At 42.6% G+C, this 17,584-nt stretch overlaps 1 protein-coding gene across 2 annotated transcripts in view; it reads left to right on the forward strand.

The window, feature by feature from the left end:
* The first annotated feature begins 1,442 nt into the window (after positions 1–1,442).
* The window catches only part of SH3GL2 (SH3 domain containing GRB2 like 2, endophilin A1), a 212,809-nt gene continuing 196,667 nt past the window's right edge, over positions 1,443–17,584 (forward strand). The window contains exon 1 of one of the 2 annotated variants that reach the window (XM_072841473.1): positions 1,443–1,599. In XM_072841473.1, coding sequence (XP_072697574.1) covers positions 1,555–1,599 — 45 coding nt within the window. In that variant the 5' untranslated portion in view covers positions 1,443–1,554. The remainder of the gene's footprint in view (positions 1,600–17,584) is intronic. The other variant, XM_072841472.1, reaches the window with a different exon arrangement.

The following is a 17,584-nucleotide window of genomic DNA, read 5'->3' on the forward strand; positions in this document are numbered from 1 at the left end:
TAAGAACACAGAAGCCACGGATGCTGCTCTCCTACAAAATAATTCCATCACTTTTGGCTGTAGCCCAGCCATATATACTTTGTTACGAATGTGGAGATCGCACAATTTTTTTTTTAAATTTATGATAGACACAGGGAGAGAGAGAGAGAGAGAGAGAGAGAGAGAGAGGCAGAGACACAGGCAGAGGGAGAGAGAGAAGCAGGCTCCATGCACCGGGAACCCCACACGGGACTCGATCCCAGGTCTCCAGGATCAGGCCCTGGGCCAAAGGCAGGCGCGAAACCGCTGAGCCACCCAGGGATCCCCGAGATCGCACAGTTTAATATTTTGCTTTTTCATGTGTAATGCTTAGATTGAAAATCCCAAAACCACTCTCATAAAGTGAATGCTGAGTTCATTTTTGGGCTTTTCCGTATGTGTAATCAGAGGATTAAAATGCTATTACTGTAACAAAATCCCATTTCAGTTCTATTTACCTGACCAGCATTAAGGTTTAAATTTTCTTCTTTCTTTTAAAGATTTTATTTATTTATTCATGAGAGACACACACACACACACACACACACACACAAAGAGAGAGAGAGGGAGAGAGAGAGAGAGAGAGAGAGAGAGGCAGAGACACAGGCAGAGGGAGAAGCAGGCTCCATGCAGGGAGCCCGACGCGGGACTCGATCCCGGGTCTCCCGGATCACGCCCTGGGCTGAAGGCGGGCACTAAACCGCTCAGCCACGCGGGCTGCCCTTTTTTCTTCTTTTCAAATCGTTATTAGACCAAATAAAATAAAATAAATCATAAATATATAGAAAAAAAAAAAAAGATGGCACGTTCTTGACTTTCCCTAACGTTTTGGAGGCTTAAGGGATATTGAAACCAGGAACCGGGGGCAGAAAATGTTTTCTGTGACCAACCCAGTGGGCGCCAGGCACAGAAGGAGCGCGGACTTCATTCCCCGACACGGAACGCAGAGAGGGCGGGCTCTACGGGGACGGCCAGCCCCAGGCCGCGCCGCTGCGGCCACCTGCAACCCCGGCGGGTCACCTGGGCCCTGCCTGCGCCCGGGCGGCCGCGCTGCGGCGAGCGGCGAACGGCGGGTCGGCGGTCGGCGGTCGGCGGGGGCGCAGCGCTCAGCCCCGGGCGCGGGAACGCCCCCGCGCTCCACCCCCGCCGCCCGCCCGCCCGGCCGCCCGCGGGGGAGGTGGCGCCCGGGCTCCGCGGGAGCCGCGCAGGTGGCGAGGGCTGCGGCGGCACCTGCGCGGCCGGCCCGCGCCCCGGGCGGGCGGGGCTTCCCGCGTCCCCTTTAAGAGGCCGCATCACCCGCCCCTGACGTCAGGGTGTTTCTCCGCACGAGCCCGCGTCCCGCGCCGCTCCGCGCCCCCGCGCCCACAGCCCTGGCGGCGGCACGACGAGCGCCCGCCCGGCGAGCGCGCCGCCCCGCTCGGCCCTCCGCTCCCGCTCCCGCTCCCGCCGCCGCCGCCGCCGCCGCTCCGCCGCCGCCTCTCCCCGGCACCGGCAGCCGCCTCCGCAGCCTCCCGCGCCCGCGAGTCCTCCCGCACCATGTCGGTGGCCGGGCTCAAGAAGCAATTCCACAAAGCCACTCAGGTGAGGCGCGTGACAGGTGCGCCGCGGGGCGGGCCCGGGCGGAGCCGCGAGGGGCGCGCTCGGCGGCTGCGGTCGGCGGGGCGCGCGGGGACCCGGGCCGCGCCCCGCATCGCCCGCCCGCGTCCCCGCCGCGAGTCCCTGGCCGCCCGGCCCGGTGGCCCCGCGCGGGAGCGGCCGGGAGGGGGCGGCGGCGGCGGCGGCGGCGGGGGCGGGAGATTCTGTCAAGTCGTCCCGCACCCGGTGACCTTGCGGTGTCGCCGCCCGCCCCCGGCTGCCCCGCGCGGTGCTGGCGCGAGCGGGGGCCGCACTGGGGGCGGGACTGCGGCGCGGGCTGCGGGCTGCGCTCTCCGCTCTCGGCTCTCCCGCTGCGCTCGCTGCGTCTGCCCTTCCGCGCGGCGCCCCCGCCCCCGCCCCCGCCCCCGCCCCCTGCCCCGGCCGCGAGCGCGGAGGACGCGGCTTCCTCTGGGAAGCGCCCGCCTCAACTTTTGCTGGGAGAGCCCGGTGGGGAAACTACTGTGACGCCAAGGCTAGGCCAGCCCTGTGGGGGGGTCCCTCCGCGTTTCCCGCGGGTTCCACAGCCTTCACAGTCAAACCGTCACTTACTTCTAAGTATTATTTTTAGTGTGCTTTTTTTTCTTTTTGACATCTTGAACGTGCCCTATTTCTCTGTGGGGTTAATAGACTGTGATTACAATTTATTTAATTCAGATTCTAATACTTTAAATCTCCTGGGGCTCGGTTGAAGAATTTTACATAGGGAAAGATAAGTGAATACTTACGATGTGACCTATTTCTTATGTAATGAGGATGGTAATTTTTTTTTTTTCCCCTTTCTCTCTTCTGAAGCAGCTCTAGTGTAAGAGATCTTTAGCTAAGGAGTTTGTTGATTTCTTTAAATATCTCTCACAATTTAGCCTTCGCTGTTTTTTCATACATTAGTCGTGATTAACAGTGAGTTTTGTCATAATATCTCAGAAATAATGAGAACACCACAATAACTGATCCTGTTTTAAACCACATCCAGAAAAGGTGACAGTCGTGTTTTCAGAATCTTGGATAAATTGGAGAGATGCAGCATGAAATTCATCTCGTGTTCATCCACATGCTGTCTCCGTCACCATAGATTCGCCTTTGTAGAATCAGTTCTGTCTGTTTGGGAAATGTAGAAAACTAAGATGATTTCAGTAAAAACACCCATTACTGTAATTATTTTTGCTTTTCGAATTGGATCTTTCTGAGTCCTCTCTGAGAGAATGTTTCTAAATATATTTGTAAAGATGCGGTTGGTGAGGTATATGGAAGGCCTCTAGTAACCTTTACTTCGAACTCCTTTAGGTTTACAGTGAAGCACATGTGTGTACCATAAATTCTTTGAAGTCGCTAACTTTCTTTTTTTTTTTTTTATTTTTTTTTATTTATTTATGATAGTCACAGAGGGGGGGAGGGCAGAGACATAGGCAGAGGGAGAAGCAGGCTCCATGCACCGGGAGCCCGACGTGGGATTCGATCCCGGGTCTCCAGGATCGCGCCCTGGGCCAAAGGCAGGTGCTAAACCGCTGCGCCACCCAGGGATCCCAGTCGCTAACTTTTTTTAATTTGAGGTACTTTGTCACATCTCTAAAGCAGACCTGAGCACTGAATTTACCAACACCACACTCCTTCTTCACTTTGATTCTGAAGACTTCTTTTGCAAATCTTGGTGCCCTAAAAGGCAGTTTAGGAACATTGGCGAAGACTAAGGCTTGATACCATCTCTGCTGTCAGTGATCTTGAGCAAGTTATTTAACTTTTAAATAGGGTTAATATCCATTTCCTAGAATTGATGTGAGTATAAATGAGAACCTAAAAACTGTTCAGTGAGTGATTTTAACATTAAAGATAATTCTACTTGTATAAAATACTGTCCGTTATATTAGCAGTGATGACACATGAGGAAATCATGGAAGTAGACTTTTTAGTTTTGCTACCTTAACAAAACACAATCAGATGGCTTCATTTCAGCTAAATCCTGAAGTTCTATGTGACACTGACGTTCAGGTTTGAGTATACAAACCAGAATTGTGGTATGGAAGGACTTCTTAGATTGTTGGAGGAGGTCTTGTGACAAGATTCGTGTTAATCACATCTGTTTCAGATGCAGAATCACTGAGTCATTTTCTTTTTACTAAAAAAGCCTTTCATTTTAGAGGTGAAACAACACGCAGTATCTTATCTATAACATAATGGAGCATAATCTTGGAAAGCCTCAGGCAAAGGTTATTCTTCCTGTGTATGTGTGTATTTGAAGGGTGTGTAAAGCCAGTGCTAATGTTTGCGTGTGACAAAGATAGGGGAAATAGCCATGTCCTACTTTTTAAGCCATTTTTCCATACCCAGCTCCATGAACCTGATCTTATCTACAAAGTAAGCTTTACACCTAGAATTGTTTCCTTGTGAGAACAGATACGCTGGGTTATATGGCCAGTGTTCTTAAGTGGAAGGCCCCTCTTCAGGCAAACATTTGTTTCTATGAAATTGAGTTTTTTGCTCACGTTAGTGCAGGAGGAGATTTGTATTAATAAAACAGTATGACTTTGGTGTTTGCCCACTAATTTGAAATCTCTGATTAGAAGTGTCAAGGCTATTCTCTTGATTTAGAACTGATTATTTCTACCTCGTTGCTGACAATTGTTTTTAACATCTCTGATATTTGGAGGTGAAAAAAATGCTTTTGCTAAGGACAGTTTGTTAGAGTAGGAAAGCCTTTAGCCTAGAGAAACGTTTGTTACAGAGTAAAATTTATTAGGTCATTGTGGTGTTCTCTAGAGCTGCCATAACAAAGTATCAAACTGAGTGCTTTAAACAACAGAAATTTATTGTCTCACCCTTTTGGAACATTGATGAAGGTGACAGTAAGGCCATGCTTCCTTGGAAGGCCCTAGGCAAGAGTCGGTGTCAGGCCTCTTACTTAGCTTCTATTAGTTTGTTGGCAGTCTTTGGCTTTTCTTGGTTGGTATATACATCGCAGCATTTTTTTTTCTTCCTTGTCTAAATTTCCTCTCTTAAAGGACATCAGTCATATTGGATTGGACGGCCACCTTACACCAGTATGATCTCAATTTAGCTTGAGTAATTCTGCAATTTTCAAATAAGGTCACATTCTGAGGTGTTGGGGATTTTGATATCAACTTAGGAAGTTTTTGTTGGGGGATACATAATTCAGCCCCTGACAACCATTATTTGCATGAAAGGATTCACCAGTGTTTTTCTAAATACTGTAGTGGATTTAACATTAAAAGGACAATTCATTCTGTAAATAATATCTTTCTATTGCATTGAATGAAATATGCTTTCTTCCTTTCAATGAGTTTGGTTAGGATATAGACCTGTTATAGACTATATATCTTCTATTTTTTTGTTTTTAAAATTTATTTATTTTAGAGTGCATGTGCTTGCGAGTGGGGCAGAGGGAGTAAATCTTTAAGCAGACTCCCCACTGACCTCGTAGCCTGACATGAGGCTTTGATCCCATGACCCATGAGATCATGACCTGAGCTGAAACCAAGAGTGGGGCATACAACCAACTGAACCATCCAGGTGTGCCCCCTTCTGTTTTTTTTTTTTTTTAATGAAAAAAATTCATATTTGGTTAGGTTAAGTTATGAATTAGTCTGGTACGTGATTCTTGTCCCACTCAGATTCATTAACCAGAAAATTTTAATTACACTGGTATTTTATGCCTTTCTGTCTAATTTCTTCACACTTTTATCACATTTAAAATGCTGTATTTTGGGGACACCTGAGTTGCTCAGTCAGTTAAGCATCTGACTCAATCAGCTCAATCATGATCCCAGGATCCTGGGATTGAGCCCCACACCAGGCTTCCGCTCAGCAGGGGAGTCTGCTTCTTCCTCTCCCTCTGCCCCTGCTCATGTGTGCTCTCTCTCTTGTTCTGTCTCTCAAATAAATGAATAAAATCTTAAAATAAAAGAAAAGCTTTATTTTATATAAATGCTTTGCTCTGGAGTATGTTACATAAATCTGTTTAAGCATTTACTTGCTAAGGCATTTAAATATTTAATATATATTTAATATTTAATAATTTAAATTAATATTTAATGTATTTATATATTTACCCTTATTTTAAAATATATACTTAATTAGATATATAATTAGTTATAATTTTGAATGAGGTTCTCAGTTCCTTAACTGCCTGCTTTAAGTAGTAAAATCTCTGCTGCCTTCAAAATCTCAAGCCTCAGCATGAGTTGACACAGGGTTTCTTTTTTTTTTTTTTTTAAGATTTTATTTATTTATTCATGAGAGACACAGAGAAAGAGAGGCAGAGACACAGGCAGAGGGAGAAGCAGGCTCCATACAGGGAGCCCCATGCGGGACTCGGGCCCGGGACTCCAGGATCATGCCCTGAGCCAAAGGCAGATGCTCAACTGCTGAGCCACCCAGGCATCCCTGACACGGGGTTTCTATACCCGCACTCTTTGTCAGATTCTTAGCCCTGGAGAGCCTATGTATTTTCTAAAATTATATGCTGCATTTTATATGCACTTTTTCTGAGGGAGAGGGATTTTAGCCTATCATCAGCTTCATAAAGGAATTCCTAATTCCTATCCTGCCCTTTCCCCCATCAAAGTAAAAATGTTTTGTAACAAATTGATGTCATCAGGAGAGAATGCGGTGGTTCTTACGATAACAGTCACGGCATCCATTCTATTACCAGGCTTTAGGATGTCTGTTCAAAATGCAGTCTTCTCTGAACTAATTTGAGGGGCAATCAAATATAAAAACCCTTTTCAGAGATGTCAGGATTAAATGAGATAATGTCTGTGAGAGTGCCATGCTTGCATAATAAGGATAACTTGAACCATGTAAAAAAAAAAAATAGTGAGCTCTAACTTACTGATATATTTGGAAGATGGACGTGTGGTGGGGTTTGAAGTACAAATGGCTATTGAAAATAATTTCTGTTGAGACTGAGATTCTTGATCAAGTTTTTGTTGTTGACACAGTTACATTTTTTTGCAAGGCTTTCCCTCACAGTGATTCTTTAGTATTTTTTTTTAAAGGATTTATATATTCGAGCGAGAGCATGTGTGAGCACAAGTGTGCCAGGGAGTGGGACAGAGGGAGAGGGAGAATCCTCAAGCAGACTCCTCACTGAGTGCAGAGCCTGTCCTGGGGCTTGATCCCAGAACCCCAGCTCATGTCCTGAGCTGAAATCAAGAGCTGGTCACTTAACCGACTGAGCCACCCAGGCATCCCATTCTTAGTGTTTTAAATTGAATTGAGTTTTTTTTTTTTTTCTTTATTAGTTTCAGGTGTACAATTTAATGAGTCAACACTTCTATACAACACCGGTGTTCATCACAGGTGAACTCTCTCTTTTTTTTTTTTTTAATTTTTTTTTTTTTATTTATTTATGATAGTCACACAGAGAGAGAGAGAGAGAGAGAGAGAGAGAGGCAGAGACACAGGTAGAGGGAGAAGCAGGCTACATGCACCGGGAGCCCGACGTGGGATTCGATCCCGGGTCTCCAGGATCGTGCCCTGGGCCAAAGGCAGGCACCAAACCGCTACGCCACCCAGGGATCCCTGAATTGAGTTTTAAATTGAGTTTTGGTTTCATTCTACTTGGAAAATTTTGATGTACCTCCCAAATTAATTAGAAATACCCTTGAAAATGACATCAAGACTTGGTTGGGGGAAAATGGTTAATGTTTTGAGGAGAAATAGCATTGCAGGAGGGAGAGACTTAATGCTTGCAAAGCAGAGTTCATTCTTCCAAGCCCCTTGTGCTGCATTGGTATTCCCAGGGCTTCATACAACCCTAGGGCTTTCATTGGAGCTGGTAGCTTGAGAAAGTGAGAGAGGAGGGCAAGACTCATTGAGAAGTGAATAAGGAAAATTGGGGGCAGTAGAGTTGAAGAACAGCTCCAGAGTTTATAATTTTCTTTTTTAATTTTTATTTATTTATGATAGTCACACAGAGAGAGAGAGAGAGGCAGAGACATAGGCAGAGGGAGAAGCAGGCTCCATGCACCGGGAGCCCGACGTGGGACTCAATCCCAGGTCTCCAGGATCTCGCCCTGGGCCAAAGGCAGGCTCTAAACCGCTGCACCACCCAGGGATCCCCAGCTCCAGAGTTTAAAGTTAGTGGGGCTTTCCCTCAGATGTTAAGACCAGATGGCAAGATTCTGGAGGACAAGAAATCCGATTTCCTTGACTTTTCTTTCTTTTCTTTTCTTTTGATCCTTTGTACCCTTGTTTTGTTCTGTGTGTGGTACCAAGAGGGGACATAGGAGAGGCTCGGGGAAACGAAGTTTATTAAACTCACAGGTTTTAGGGAGACAGAGGATCTGTCACTGCATGTGGAGGGGGCTGCACAGGAGGAGGGCTGAGGGAGTAGGCTCAGCCAAGCAGGTGGAGAGTCAAGAGAGGGTGCGAAGATTAGTGGGTAAGTGCTTTTATTGGAGTCATGGTGGAGTACACAAGAAAAGGCAGAGGGGATTTTCTTGGTGCATTTGAATGTTACTAGGTCATAGTCAGAAGCGGGCAGAAAAAGGAACTTGGGGTGAGGCTTGCCTTCTCACAGTGGTATACGTGGTCACCTGGGCGGGTTGCTGACAGCTTGTGTATGTGGGGATGTTAAGGCAGCAAGAAACAGAATATGAAGTATTATAATCTTACAGTACAACTTTTCTCAGTTTTTTTTGGGGGGGGTGGTGGTGGTTTATGTTTTCTTTATTGCTCTAATCCCTTGGAGTCCAAATGTTTAAAAATGATTATGTGGTCTATAATGGATAATAAAGACTAAGAAGAGAGCGATAGCCATACCTATGAAAATGTCATGATTGTAAGACCCTGTCAAGTGTTCTTGCAGACTATTGATAAAATGTTTTCAAATGTCACTAAATCGTCTCCTGAGTCTGATGGTTCAGGAAATAAATTTACTGTGTATGAAGATTTTACATTTAATACAACTTCTAAATTTGGAGTATGATATTCTAGTTGCTTTGCCCTCACCTGCCTCTTCCCAGCCCCAGGTCAGATTGTATGTGGTGTGGATGACTATGGAGGAGCTTTCTAGAATTTGTGAGAACCAGCTAGCTCCTAGGAGGTTTGCTTAGATGCTCCGGTCTCTGAAGGACCAGTAGGCAGTATTTTGTGCCCTATTCTGAATAATGATATCTGAAAGAAATAGAGATGTCTTTCTTATAATTCAAACTGAATTTTCCCCATAGATCTTAATTGGAGCAGTTCCATAAGGCTAAGAAATACCTCTGTATCAAAGTACAATACTTGTTAGGTACACGTGGCTAGTCTGCCTATGCTTTTTAATATTCCGGAAATACTGTCCACAGTGAACACTCCCTGTTTGGAGAAGGAAAGAATGGGAGTCATGGCAGTTATTGTCCTTACGGTGATGTCACATTCTGGGTAAGCCCTGTGAAGTCCCAACCCCTAGAGTAGAGGAAGTTCTTTGGTTTTGCTCTGGTTCTGCAGTCAGGGAAGAATTCTTTTGTTCTTTATTCTATCTGTCCAGAATCTAAAGAGTGTGACAGGGAGTGTGGCCTCTGGGAACTGAAGAGTTTCTTTAGTTGACTTCCTGTTTAATATTTGTAGGTTGTTTTACAATTACAGACTTTTCACTACTCATGGCTGATTTGAACTATAAAATTCCTTCAAAAACTTAGGAGACTTCTAATCTTTTTTCTTCTTGTTAGTTCCATTTGCTAGTTACCGTAGTGCAATCTTTTTGGATTTCACTGGTCCAATGGATCTTTTTTATATGTAATTTCAACCAGTAGGTTTGGTTGTGTTAATCTGAATTTTGCAAGAGCACTTTGTGCTTTGGTTTAACCAAGAAGTCTTAAAGGATGTTTATTGCTCATAGAGCAGTTCATTCTTTTCATTCATTCATTCATTCATTCATTCATTCATTCATTCTTTTGTCCCATTATTTACTTAAGGGATCCAGGATGACTGGGAGGTTCTTCCATCTTTGACGCATGATTTTCAAGACTGCCAAAGGGAAGGAGTATGTTGGAACGAGCATGGGAGATTTCTGTAGGTCAGAACTGGAAGGAGAATGTGGTAGGCAGGATGCTAAGGCCCGAAGTGACTCTCCCTCTTGTATTGTCACTTCCTCTTTGAGTGCAAGCCATCCTGTCACTATGAAAGATGTCTTTCTTGAAATTGTTGCTTTATATGGGAAAAGGGAGATTATACTTTTGGTATTAATCTAATCATATGAACCCCTTAGAAGCAGAGCATTTTCTCTGGCTGGTATTGGAAGGGTAAGTCTGAAAGATTGGAAGCACAAGGACTAGGCATGGTGTTGCTGTTAAAGATGGAGCCCCATGTGAGAAGGAATGTACTCAGCCTCCAGGAGTAGAGAGCAGATTTTAGATGGCAGCGGGCAAGGAAACCAGGGTCCGTAGACCCCAGTCTCAAGGATCTGGATTCTGCCAACAACCTGGATGGAGGAGAATTCTTCTCCAGAATCTGCAGCTAGGAGTCCAATCTAACTGTCACCTTGACTTTGGCCTTGTGAGACACCGAGTGGAGAACCCAGCGAAGCTGGACTTTTGAACCCAGGTCAAAAGTCCTGCCTGTAGGACTGTGGGCTAATAAATAAATGGCTGTCATTTTTAAGCTGCTAAGTATGTGATAATTGGTATAACAATAGAAAGTTAATAGAAAAAACAGTCACGTCTGTTTATGTTCAGTTGCCTAGAACTTATAGCCAGACTGTGGAACCCCCAAGTGCAGGGGAGGAAGGGAAGACGCTGGGAACTGCAGTCAAGCAGCATACCCAGAATGTAGAAGTGAGTGTGGGTAAAAAAGCTAGAAGTCCTTGCCCTCTTTTGTGCCTATCATATATTCATTTGCATGTTTGCTCATGAATGTGTGTATATGTATCATACACATATACAGAATACACACAAGTGTAATTTGCTGAATCAACTTTTTTTTTATTACACAAGGCTTAGTGTTTCATATGCCTTTTAAAATACATTTTATATTTTATAGATTTTTCTTGCTACAAGGTTTAGGTTTTCTGATGAAACACCTGCTGCTTTTTGTGGTTCCTGATCAATTGTAAACAGTGAGGCTGTTAACTACTTTCTGAGCAACCTCTTAGCTTGGTGTATGATGAAAGCTTCATTGACCTTGGAGAGGAGAGATCATAGAACACTGAGGATATTTTTGAATTATTAGTCTCCAACCAAGCCATCAGGGATTTTTACTAGTGAGGGTAGAGTGATTGGATGTTCACCCTACAGCTGTTTCTGTTCTTGTGGGAAGCCTGTGCCAACACAAACACAATGAAATGCCCTTATTTAGTATGGGCACATTAAATAGCTCCATGGTAATTTGAAGTTATTCATTAAGTAATTGAGGATTGCAGGTGCACATGGCACACTTTGCGTTGTCTGTAATATGTTCATTCCATGCTCTTTGACAAGATTTGCAGATCCATAGCCCTCAATGATTTTCTAAGTGCAGCTGGCAGACAGTCCTTTTGGAAAGGATGAGGTCTGGCACCCCCAGATGTCCTGAAGGATGCAGTGTCAGTTGAGCAGCTTGGCTGGAAAGAGGATAGTTGAGAATGTGGTCTGAGTGATGAAGTAATCTGGAGGTGAAGCATCCTGTTGGAATTGATCACAGACTGGGTACAGCTTTCACCCTTATTCTCTGCATTTGTTGCTTACTGAGGTGTTCCTGGTGTACTTCTTTATGTGGAGTGAATGCTGTATATGGTGGCTGGCTGGACATAATTATATTATTTGTTAAACTGCTTAAGTGGCTACTTCTAGGCAAGACCTACAAACCCAAACCCTTTGCTGGCTGTGGCTTTCCTCTATCATATTTGTAAGCTGATTAGTGGAAGTACTTTCTGGAGATGTTCCTCATTAATACCATCATCGAGATTTTACTCATGAAAGTTGGTATCCTATTATCTACAGATTCTATTCTTCTTATGGTCAATCCTGCACCTGAATTGTGTCTCTTGTTCCCCTTTAAATGAAGTTTAACAAACACAATTGTTTGCTATTAAGGTTTTTCCTGTTAATCTCATCCTCTACTCTTTCTGTATCTTGAGTCCCTTTGAAACGCACAAATCCAAACTCTTGATTTTTTTCCCACTGTTTTTGGTCATTACTTTCACCTTAAACTCTGTCCACATTTTTCAGAGAGATACTTACAGTGCTCATCATTCATCTCTTCTTTAAATTTCTTTAGGTAGACATGGAAACCTCCTTTTTCCTCACTTCAACAGAAGCTGGGAAAGCTAGTCATTGTTTACAAAATTTAAATGATCACAAAATACTTGAACACTTGAGATGCATTTTATTCATTTTTACAAGCTCTTTCACCTTTCTGTGTCTCTGATGTACACAGTTAAAGAATTTTGATCCATTTTTATCATAAACCACCTTAAATGAAGTCTGTCTTAACTTATAAAATCTCTTAGTACATTTGTCTAAATTTGATGATTATTACTCTACTTTTATGAGGTGATGAATATGCTGATATCATGTGATATGTGTTGGTTTGCCTTTTATAATCTGAATTCTTTGTGTCTGGGCAGCCCGGGTGGCTCAGCAGTGCTGCCTTCAGCCCAAAGCCTGATCCTGGAGACCCAGGATCGAGTCCCATGTCAGGCTCCCTGCATGGAGCCTGCTTCTCCCTCTGCCTGTGTCTCTGCCCCTCTCTCTCTCTCTCTCTCTCTCTCTCTCTCTGACTCTCTCATGAATAAATAAAATCTTAAAAAAAATAAATCCTTTGTGTCCGATGTCACTGTGTCTGCCAGTTGCTGCCATGAATGATTCAAGTGAATTTAGGCAGTCAACTTTTTTTTTTTTTTTTATGATAGTCACACAGAGAGAGAGAGAGAGAGGCAGAGACACAGGCAGAGGGAGAAACAAGCTCCATGCACCGGGAGCCCGACATGGGATTCGATCCTCGGTCTCCAGGATCGCGCCCTGGGCCAAAGGCAGGCGCTAAACCGCTGCGCCACCCAGGGATCCCAGCAGTCAACTTTTATAGACTCTTTACATATGATTATGTGGGGTTATTTGTCCCCCACATTTGTTATTCAGTTTTTATGAGTTTTGGGCATCTATAGTCATTTTTACATTATTGACTTTACTTTAAAAATGAATCATTATATCATTTTCATACATGGAAAAGCCACTATAACTTTTCATAAGTAGAAGTATGGGAATTGTCATACAAAAGACATTAAATCCTAGATACTCTTGGTGGAGTAAATCTGTGAGCTTGAAATTTATTCTGCTTTTGTTTAAAAGGGAAATTAACACATATAAGACAGGGAGCACATACCCTAATAATACGCTGAGACTTTGTCCCTCACTAAGAATAACTGAAAGAAGAATAAAGTGAATGTTATCCTCATCAAGGGAGTTGGTTTTATTAAGGACACAAGTCTTCACCAACTGTATTGTTCAAACATGCTCCCTTCCACAGTTTGACTATTTAAGTGTTTAGTTATTTTTGTCCTATCAAGGAATTTTCTGGGCATGACAGGTGATGTAATTATGGATCCTAAAAGATTGCTTACTTAGAGCAGCACCAAGTCACCTGTTCTGTGCCTAACGTTTGGATGGAAGGCAGAAGTGAACTTCAAGAGAGGCTCTTGAAATCATTTAGAAAGTGGTAAAAGGCCATGTATTGTGAAACTGTGTGGAAATGGTCAGCAGGAGCCCAGGCTTAGAAGCTCTGAGACTTCAGAGCTTAAAATTATCCCATTCTAAGGACCTGTGAACCCTCATACAAGTCACTAGTCACTTGATTGCAGCTTGTAGCCATTGCTAAGTCCCACAGCTGAGGTAGAATGGTCTTGGGCATGAGTTTAGGTTCTAACATTTTATGCTTTGGTCTTGTTCTCCTCTGATTCATTGTCTGAGTCACTGCAGTGATCTTTCTGAAGAGCAAATCTACTCTTGCTCTTCAGCGGCTCCTTATGGCCCTGCACAAAGCCTGTGTAAGTTGCATTAAGGAGTGTGGAGTGTGATCTGACCTCTGTTTACCGATCTAGTCTCTTTGCTGACAGCTCTTTCTGTGCGTGCTTAACTTGTATAGCTTTATTCCACACAAACTTACTTGCCTGTGAGCTTTTGCACCGTGCTGACTCTTTGTAGAAATCCCTCTTTCCTCTTTTCCACTTTATGCTTGACTAATCACTGTAGCTCTTGACAGTCTCAGCTTGCTGTTTTCTTAGGCTGTCTTTGCCTCATTTGGTATGGGTCAAGTGCCCTTCCATGTGCAATGAAAATTGCCCATTACATTTCTTGTAAGTGTAGTACTTGGCCCACCTATTATATTCTTGTTTACATCCCCCAGGGTGGATATAAAGAAGAGGACTCTGTCTTCACTGTTCTTCATAGCATCCCCAATGCCTGGGGTACCATAGTGAGAATTCAGCTGATGTTTGTTTTCCATTTATACATATTTATACATACAAAAAAATTTGTATGTATACAAATTTATACATACTTATATGTATTTAAAAGGAGTTATCCTATACATATATTTTTAATCTGCTTATTTCTGTTTAAAAATACATCATATATTTTTCAGAGTTAATGTAAAAGTTAAGACATGCCCTCATAAAATTGTAGGCTTAAAATAAACTCTCCTGTCAATGTGACTAGCATGGCTAGGTATTATTTTAACTCATTAATTACTTATATATAACAACCCTATGAGGTTGCCACATCATTATCCCCATTCAATAAACAAAGAAACTGAAGCTCCGAGGTGAAGTTGCCCACTGTTACAAAGTTTCATGGGCAAAGCCAGGATTTAGTCTAGACTAGCTAGTTTCAGAGCCAGTAATTGCCAGTTATTCTCAACTCTGAGTTCTATTCTAATCTTAAATGTCAAACAAAGAAATATCTAAAAGCACTAAGTAATCAGGAAGATAAAGATGAATACCTTGGTAGAAAAATTTGAAAAGAATATGGAAACGCAATACCTGAAAGAACTACAAGTGGCCAGGATACAAACAGAAAGATCTTGGAAATCTTGTGACATTTTTCATGGTTTAGATTAGCATAGATTAGATGCTAGATTATGTGACATTTTTCATGGTTTAGATTAGCATAGATTAGAAGGAATGATAACATTCTGAGTTGGCCATGGTGTAAGAACACACATTCTCATTTGCTAGTGAGAATGTAAACTGTTGTAACACTTCAGGGGATCAACAGGTCTCTTCTTTGTAAATTGGCTTTTAGGAATCTATTTAGAGAAAATAAGTGTGTAAGCATGCAAAACTGGATACACAGTTGTTCGCATTGTTAGTTATTGTAGTGAAAATTTGGAAGCAATGTAGATGTCAGATAATAGGAGATAGGGAAGTAAATCATGGTATGTCTTGTATTATGGAGTATCTGTAGCCATTTTATCCATGGGACAGTATTTATTGGTGTAGGAATATTCATGATTATAGCTAAGTGGAAGAAACAGGCTATAAAATGCATTTGTAGGCCTAATATTGGAAAAGAAGAGCTAAAACAGTAGCTAAAAATAAGCTGAGAACTTCTATACCAGGCACTATGCTGTATTGCTATATTTGTATTTCTACATTTTCTTCATCTTTTTATTACGCTTATCACTAAATTTTCTTTCTACTCCATCATTGTTGCTGCTTATTCTCATCTCTCCACTTCCTCAGGTTAAAAGGAAATCATGGAATAGAAGAATCTTTAAGATATTAGTGAGGTTGGGAATAAGCCCAGTTTCCAGCCAAGTTTTGAAACCATAAGCCAATGTGTGTTTGCTCTGTGACACATTTAGCTTAAGAGTATTAGAATGCTTGCCTCACTCTCCATAGAGCCCTGAACTAAATTGTGCTGCCTGGATTTCTTCTGCATGCATGGCTGCTTTTGAACCTCATAAATAAGAATGTTGCTAATGACTTTTGGGGGCATTTCTTTTAAATAAAGATCTCCCGTGATCTATCTCTACTCCTCTCCTTAGGAAAGAATACGTCATGGCCTTGACTGTATTTTGCATAAAGGAAGAAGGGCAGCTAGGACATGTATAGTGTAGGAAGAGTATTTCTGCAAGATAGTAATTTGGTGCAAGATGTTCAGTCTCGTTCTCTTGCCCTTATACCAGCAGTCTCCTGTCCGTTCTTAGCTTCTTGGTACAAGGCCTATAGATAATGCTATGCCAGCAAAGAAGAATGAGATGAGATGGAGACATGATAAGAGGATAGATATTCTGGGTGTTATCCTTTGAACTTGAATGCAGAACTCTTTTAATAGTCTCTGGTGGGCTTTTTTTGAGGACAGAAAATGCAAAGTTTAGGAAGCCACAAATGGGAAAATAATACCTTCTTCTTTCCACCCCAAACAAAATAGAACAGAATGGAAGGACCATGACCATGAAACCAAGTCTCAGTAATGAGATGGGCAGGTCACTTTCAGCTTCCTCCCAGAGAGGACACATCTGGCAAGATCAACGGGAGCACTGAGGGTAGCTGCTGGTTGGGCACAAGTGCGCCTTTATGGATGATTTGGCTTTCTCTGGGGCCTGGCACTCTCTAATGGCTTCAATGAAAAGTGCTTCGAGCACTGAGACAAATAGGCTGTGAAGTCATTTCTGGAGTAAAGCTTGTTTTTCCAGTCTCTGCAGAATTTCTTCAAATTTCTGGAGCCAACACTAACGTGTAAGTTGAGAAACAGTTGAAGACTGTCTCAAGGGATTTGTTTTCTTGCCTAGTTAATCTGATGGAAGCCTTTACTAAACTGATGTTTTTATCTTCTGTAAAACTTCAGGTTTTAATTCTCTTAAGTTTTTATAGTTTTAAGCATTTAAAAATATCACTATATAAGAGTGATTTTTGAGTTAAGGTGGATGTAGCATAATGGAACTGTATTACCTATACGTTGTGTCCTGTGTCCTCCTTAGGTGCTTCTCTTAAGAATGGGAGAGTTTTGCAGGAAACTTGTCTCATAATTGGATATTGCTGGTAGTGAAAGGGAGGTATGTGTCTGATTTATAAGTTTTTAGATGTAGGCTATCTATTAAAGTAGGTTTAATAAGCTACTCAATAAATTATTTTGTTGTAAAAACCTCTCAGTGCAAGAGAGATTAAGACAGAGCTGAGATCAAGAATCAGACACTTAACCAATTGAGCCACTTGGGTCCTCCCAGGGTAGATTCTTATTTTGTATCAGCGCATTAGTCTCCTCTGATTCCTGAGTGGACTCTGGGAACCATGAAGTCCGAATTTATAGAGAACCCATGGGCTGGAAAAAGGTGCGCACCTATTTCTGTAGATTAAATGACTTCACTTTTGCTTATGTCATCATTTTGAAGATGCTCAGCGTTTACTTCCTTGTTCATTTGGTAGTGATTCTGACCACCAGCCTAGCATCTCTGCATGTGAGGTTCTCAAACCTGGCTGTGCATCTCACTGGGTTCCCACTACTGAAGACTCTGAAGTAGATTTGAGGAGGGCCACATGCATTACTTAAAAATAAGCCCTAACAGCTCTTCAGCTTTAGAGACTGCTATCCAAAAAGTCTTCTATTAAATATTCTATTATTAGGTAGAACATAGAGGAGAGATCTGTACCAAGCCCATGTAAGTTTGAGAAATATTGGATCAGACAAAGGTAAGCATGTTTGAGTACTTCAGGACTTTCTAGAGCCTGACCATTATGAAGTGATCAGAATTCTTGAAGCAGGGCGTGGTTATATAGTTTCTCAAACTTAATTGATTAGAACATTCTCCTGCCTATCCCCCTGCTTCTTTCTTTCTTTCTTTTCCCCCCTTCATCCACCCTCAACAAAAAATTTAAAAAAGATTTGTTCTAAATTACCTGTACATAAAATAAATAATAGTTTTCCTTTAAAAGTTCTTCAAGTTTGGTTTTGATATGTTTCTCTACAGCATGATTTCTATTTTGAACCCAGGGATCCCCAGTGTTAGGTGTTTTGAATAA

This window comes from Canis lupus, chromosome 10, assembly GCF_048164855.1.
Source record: "Canis lupus baileyi chromosome 10, mCanLup2.hap1, whole genome shotgun sequence".
Classification (NCBI taxonomy): domain Eukaryota; kingdom Metazoa; phylum Chordata; class Mammalia; order Carnivora; family Canidae; genus Canis; species Canis lupus.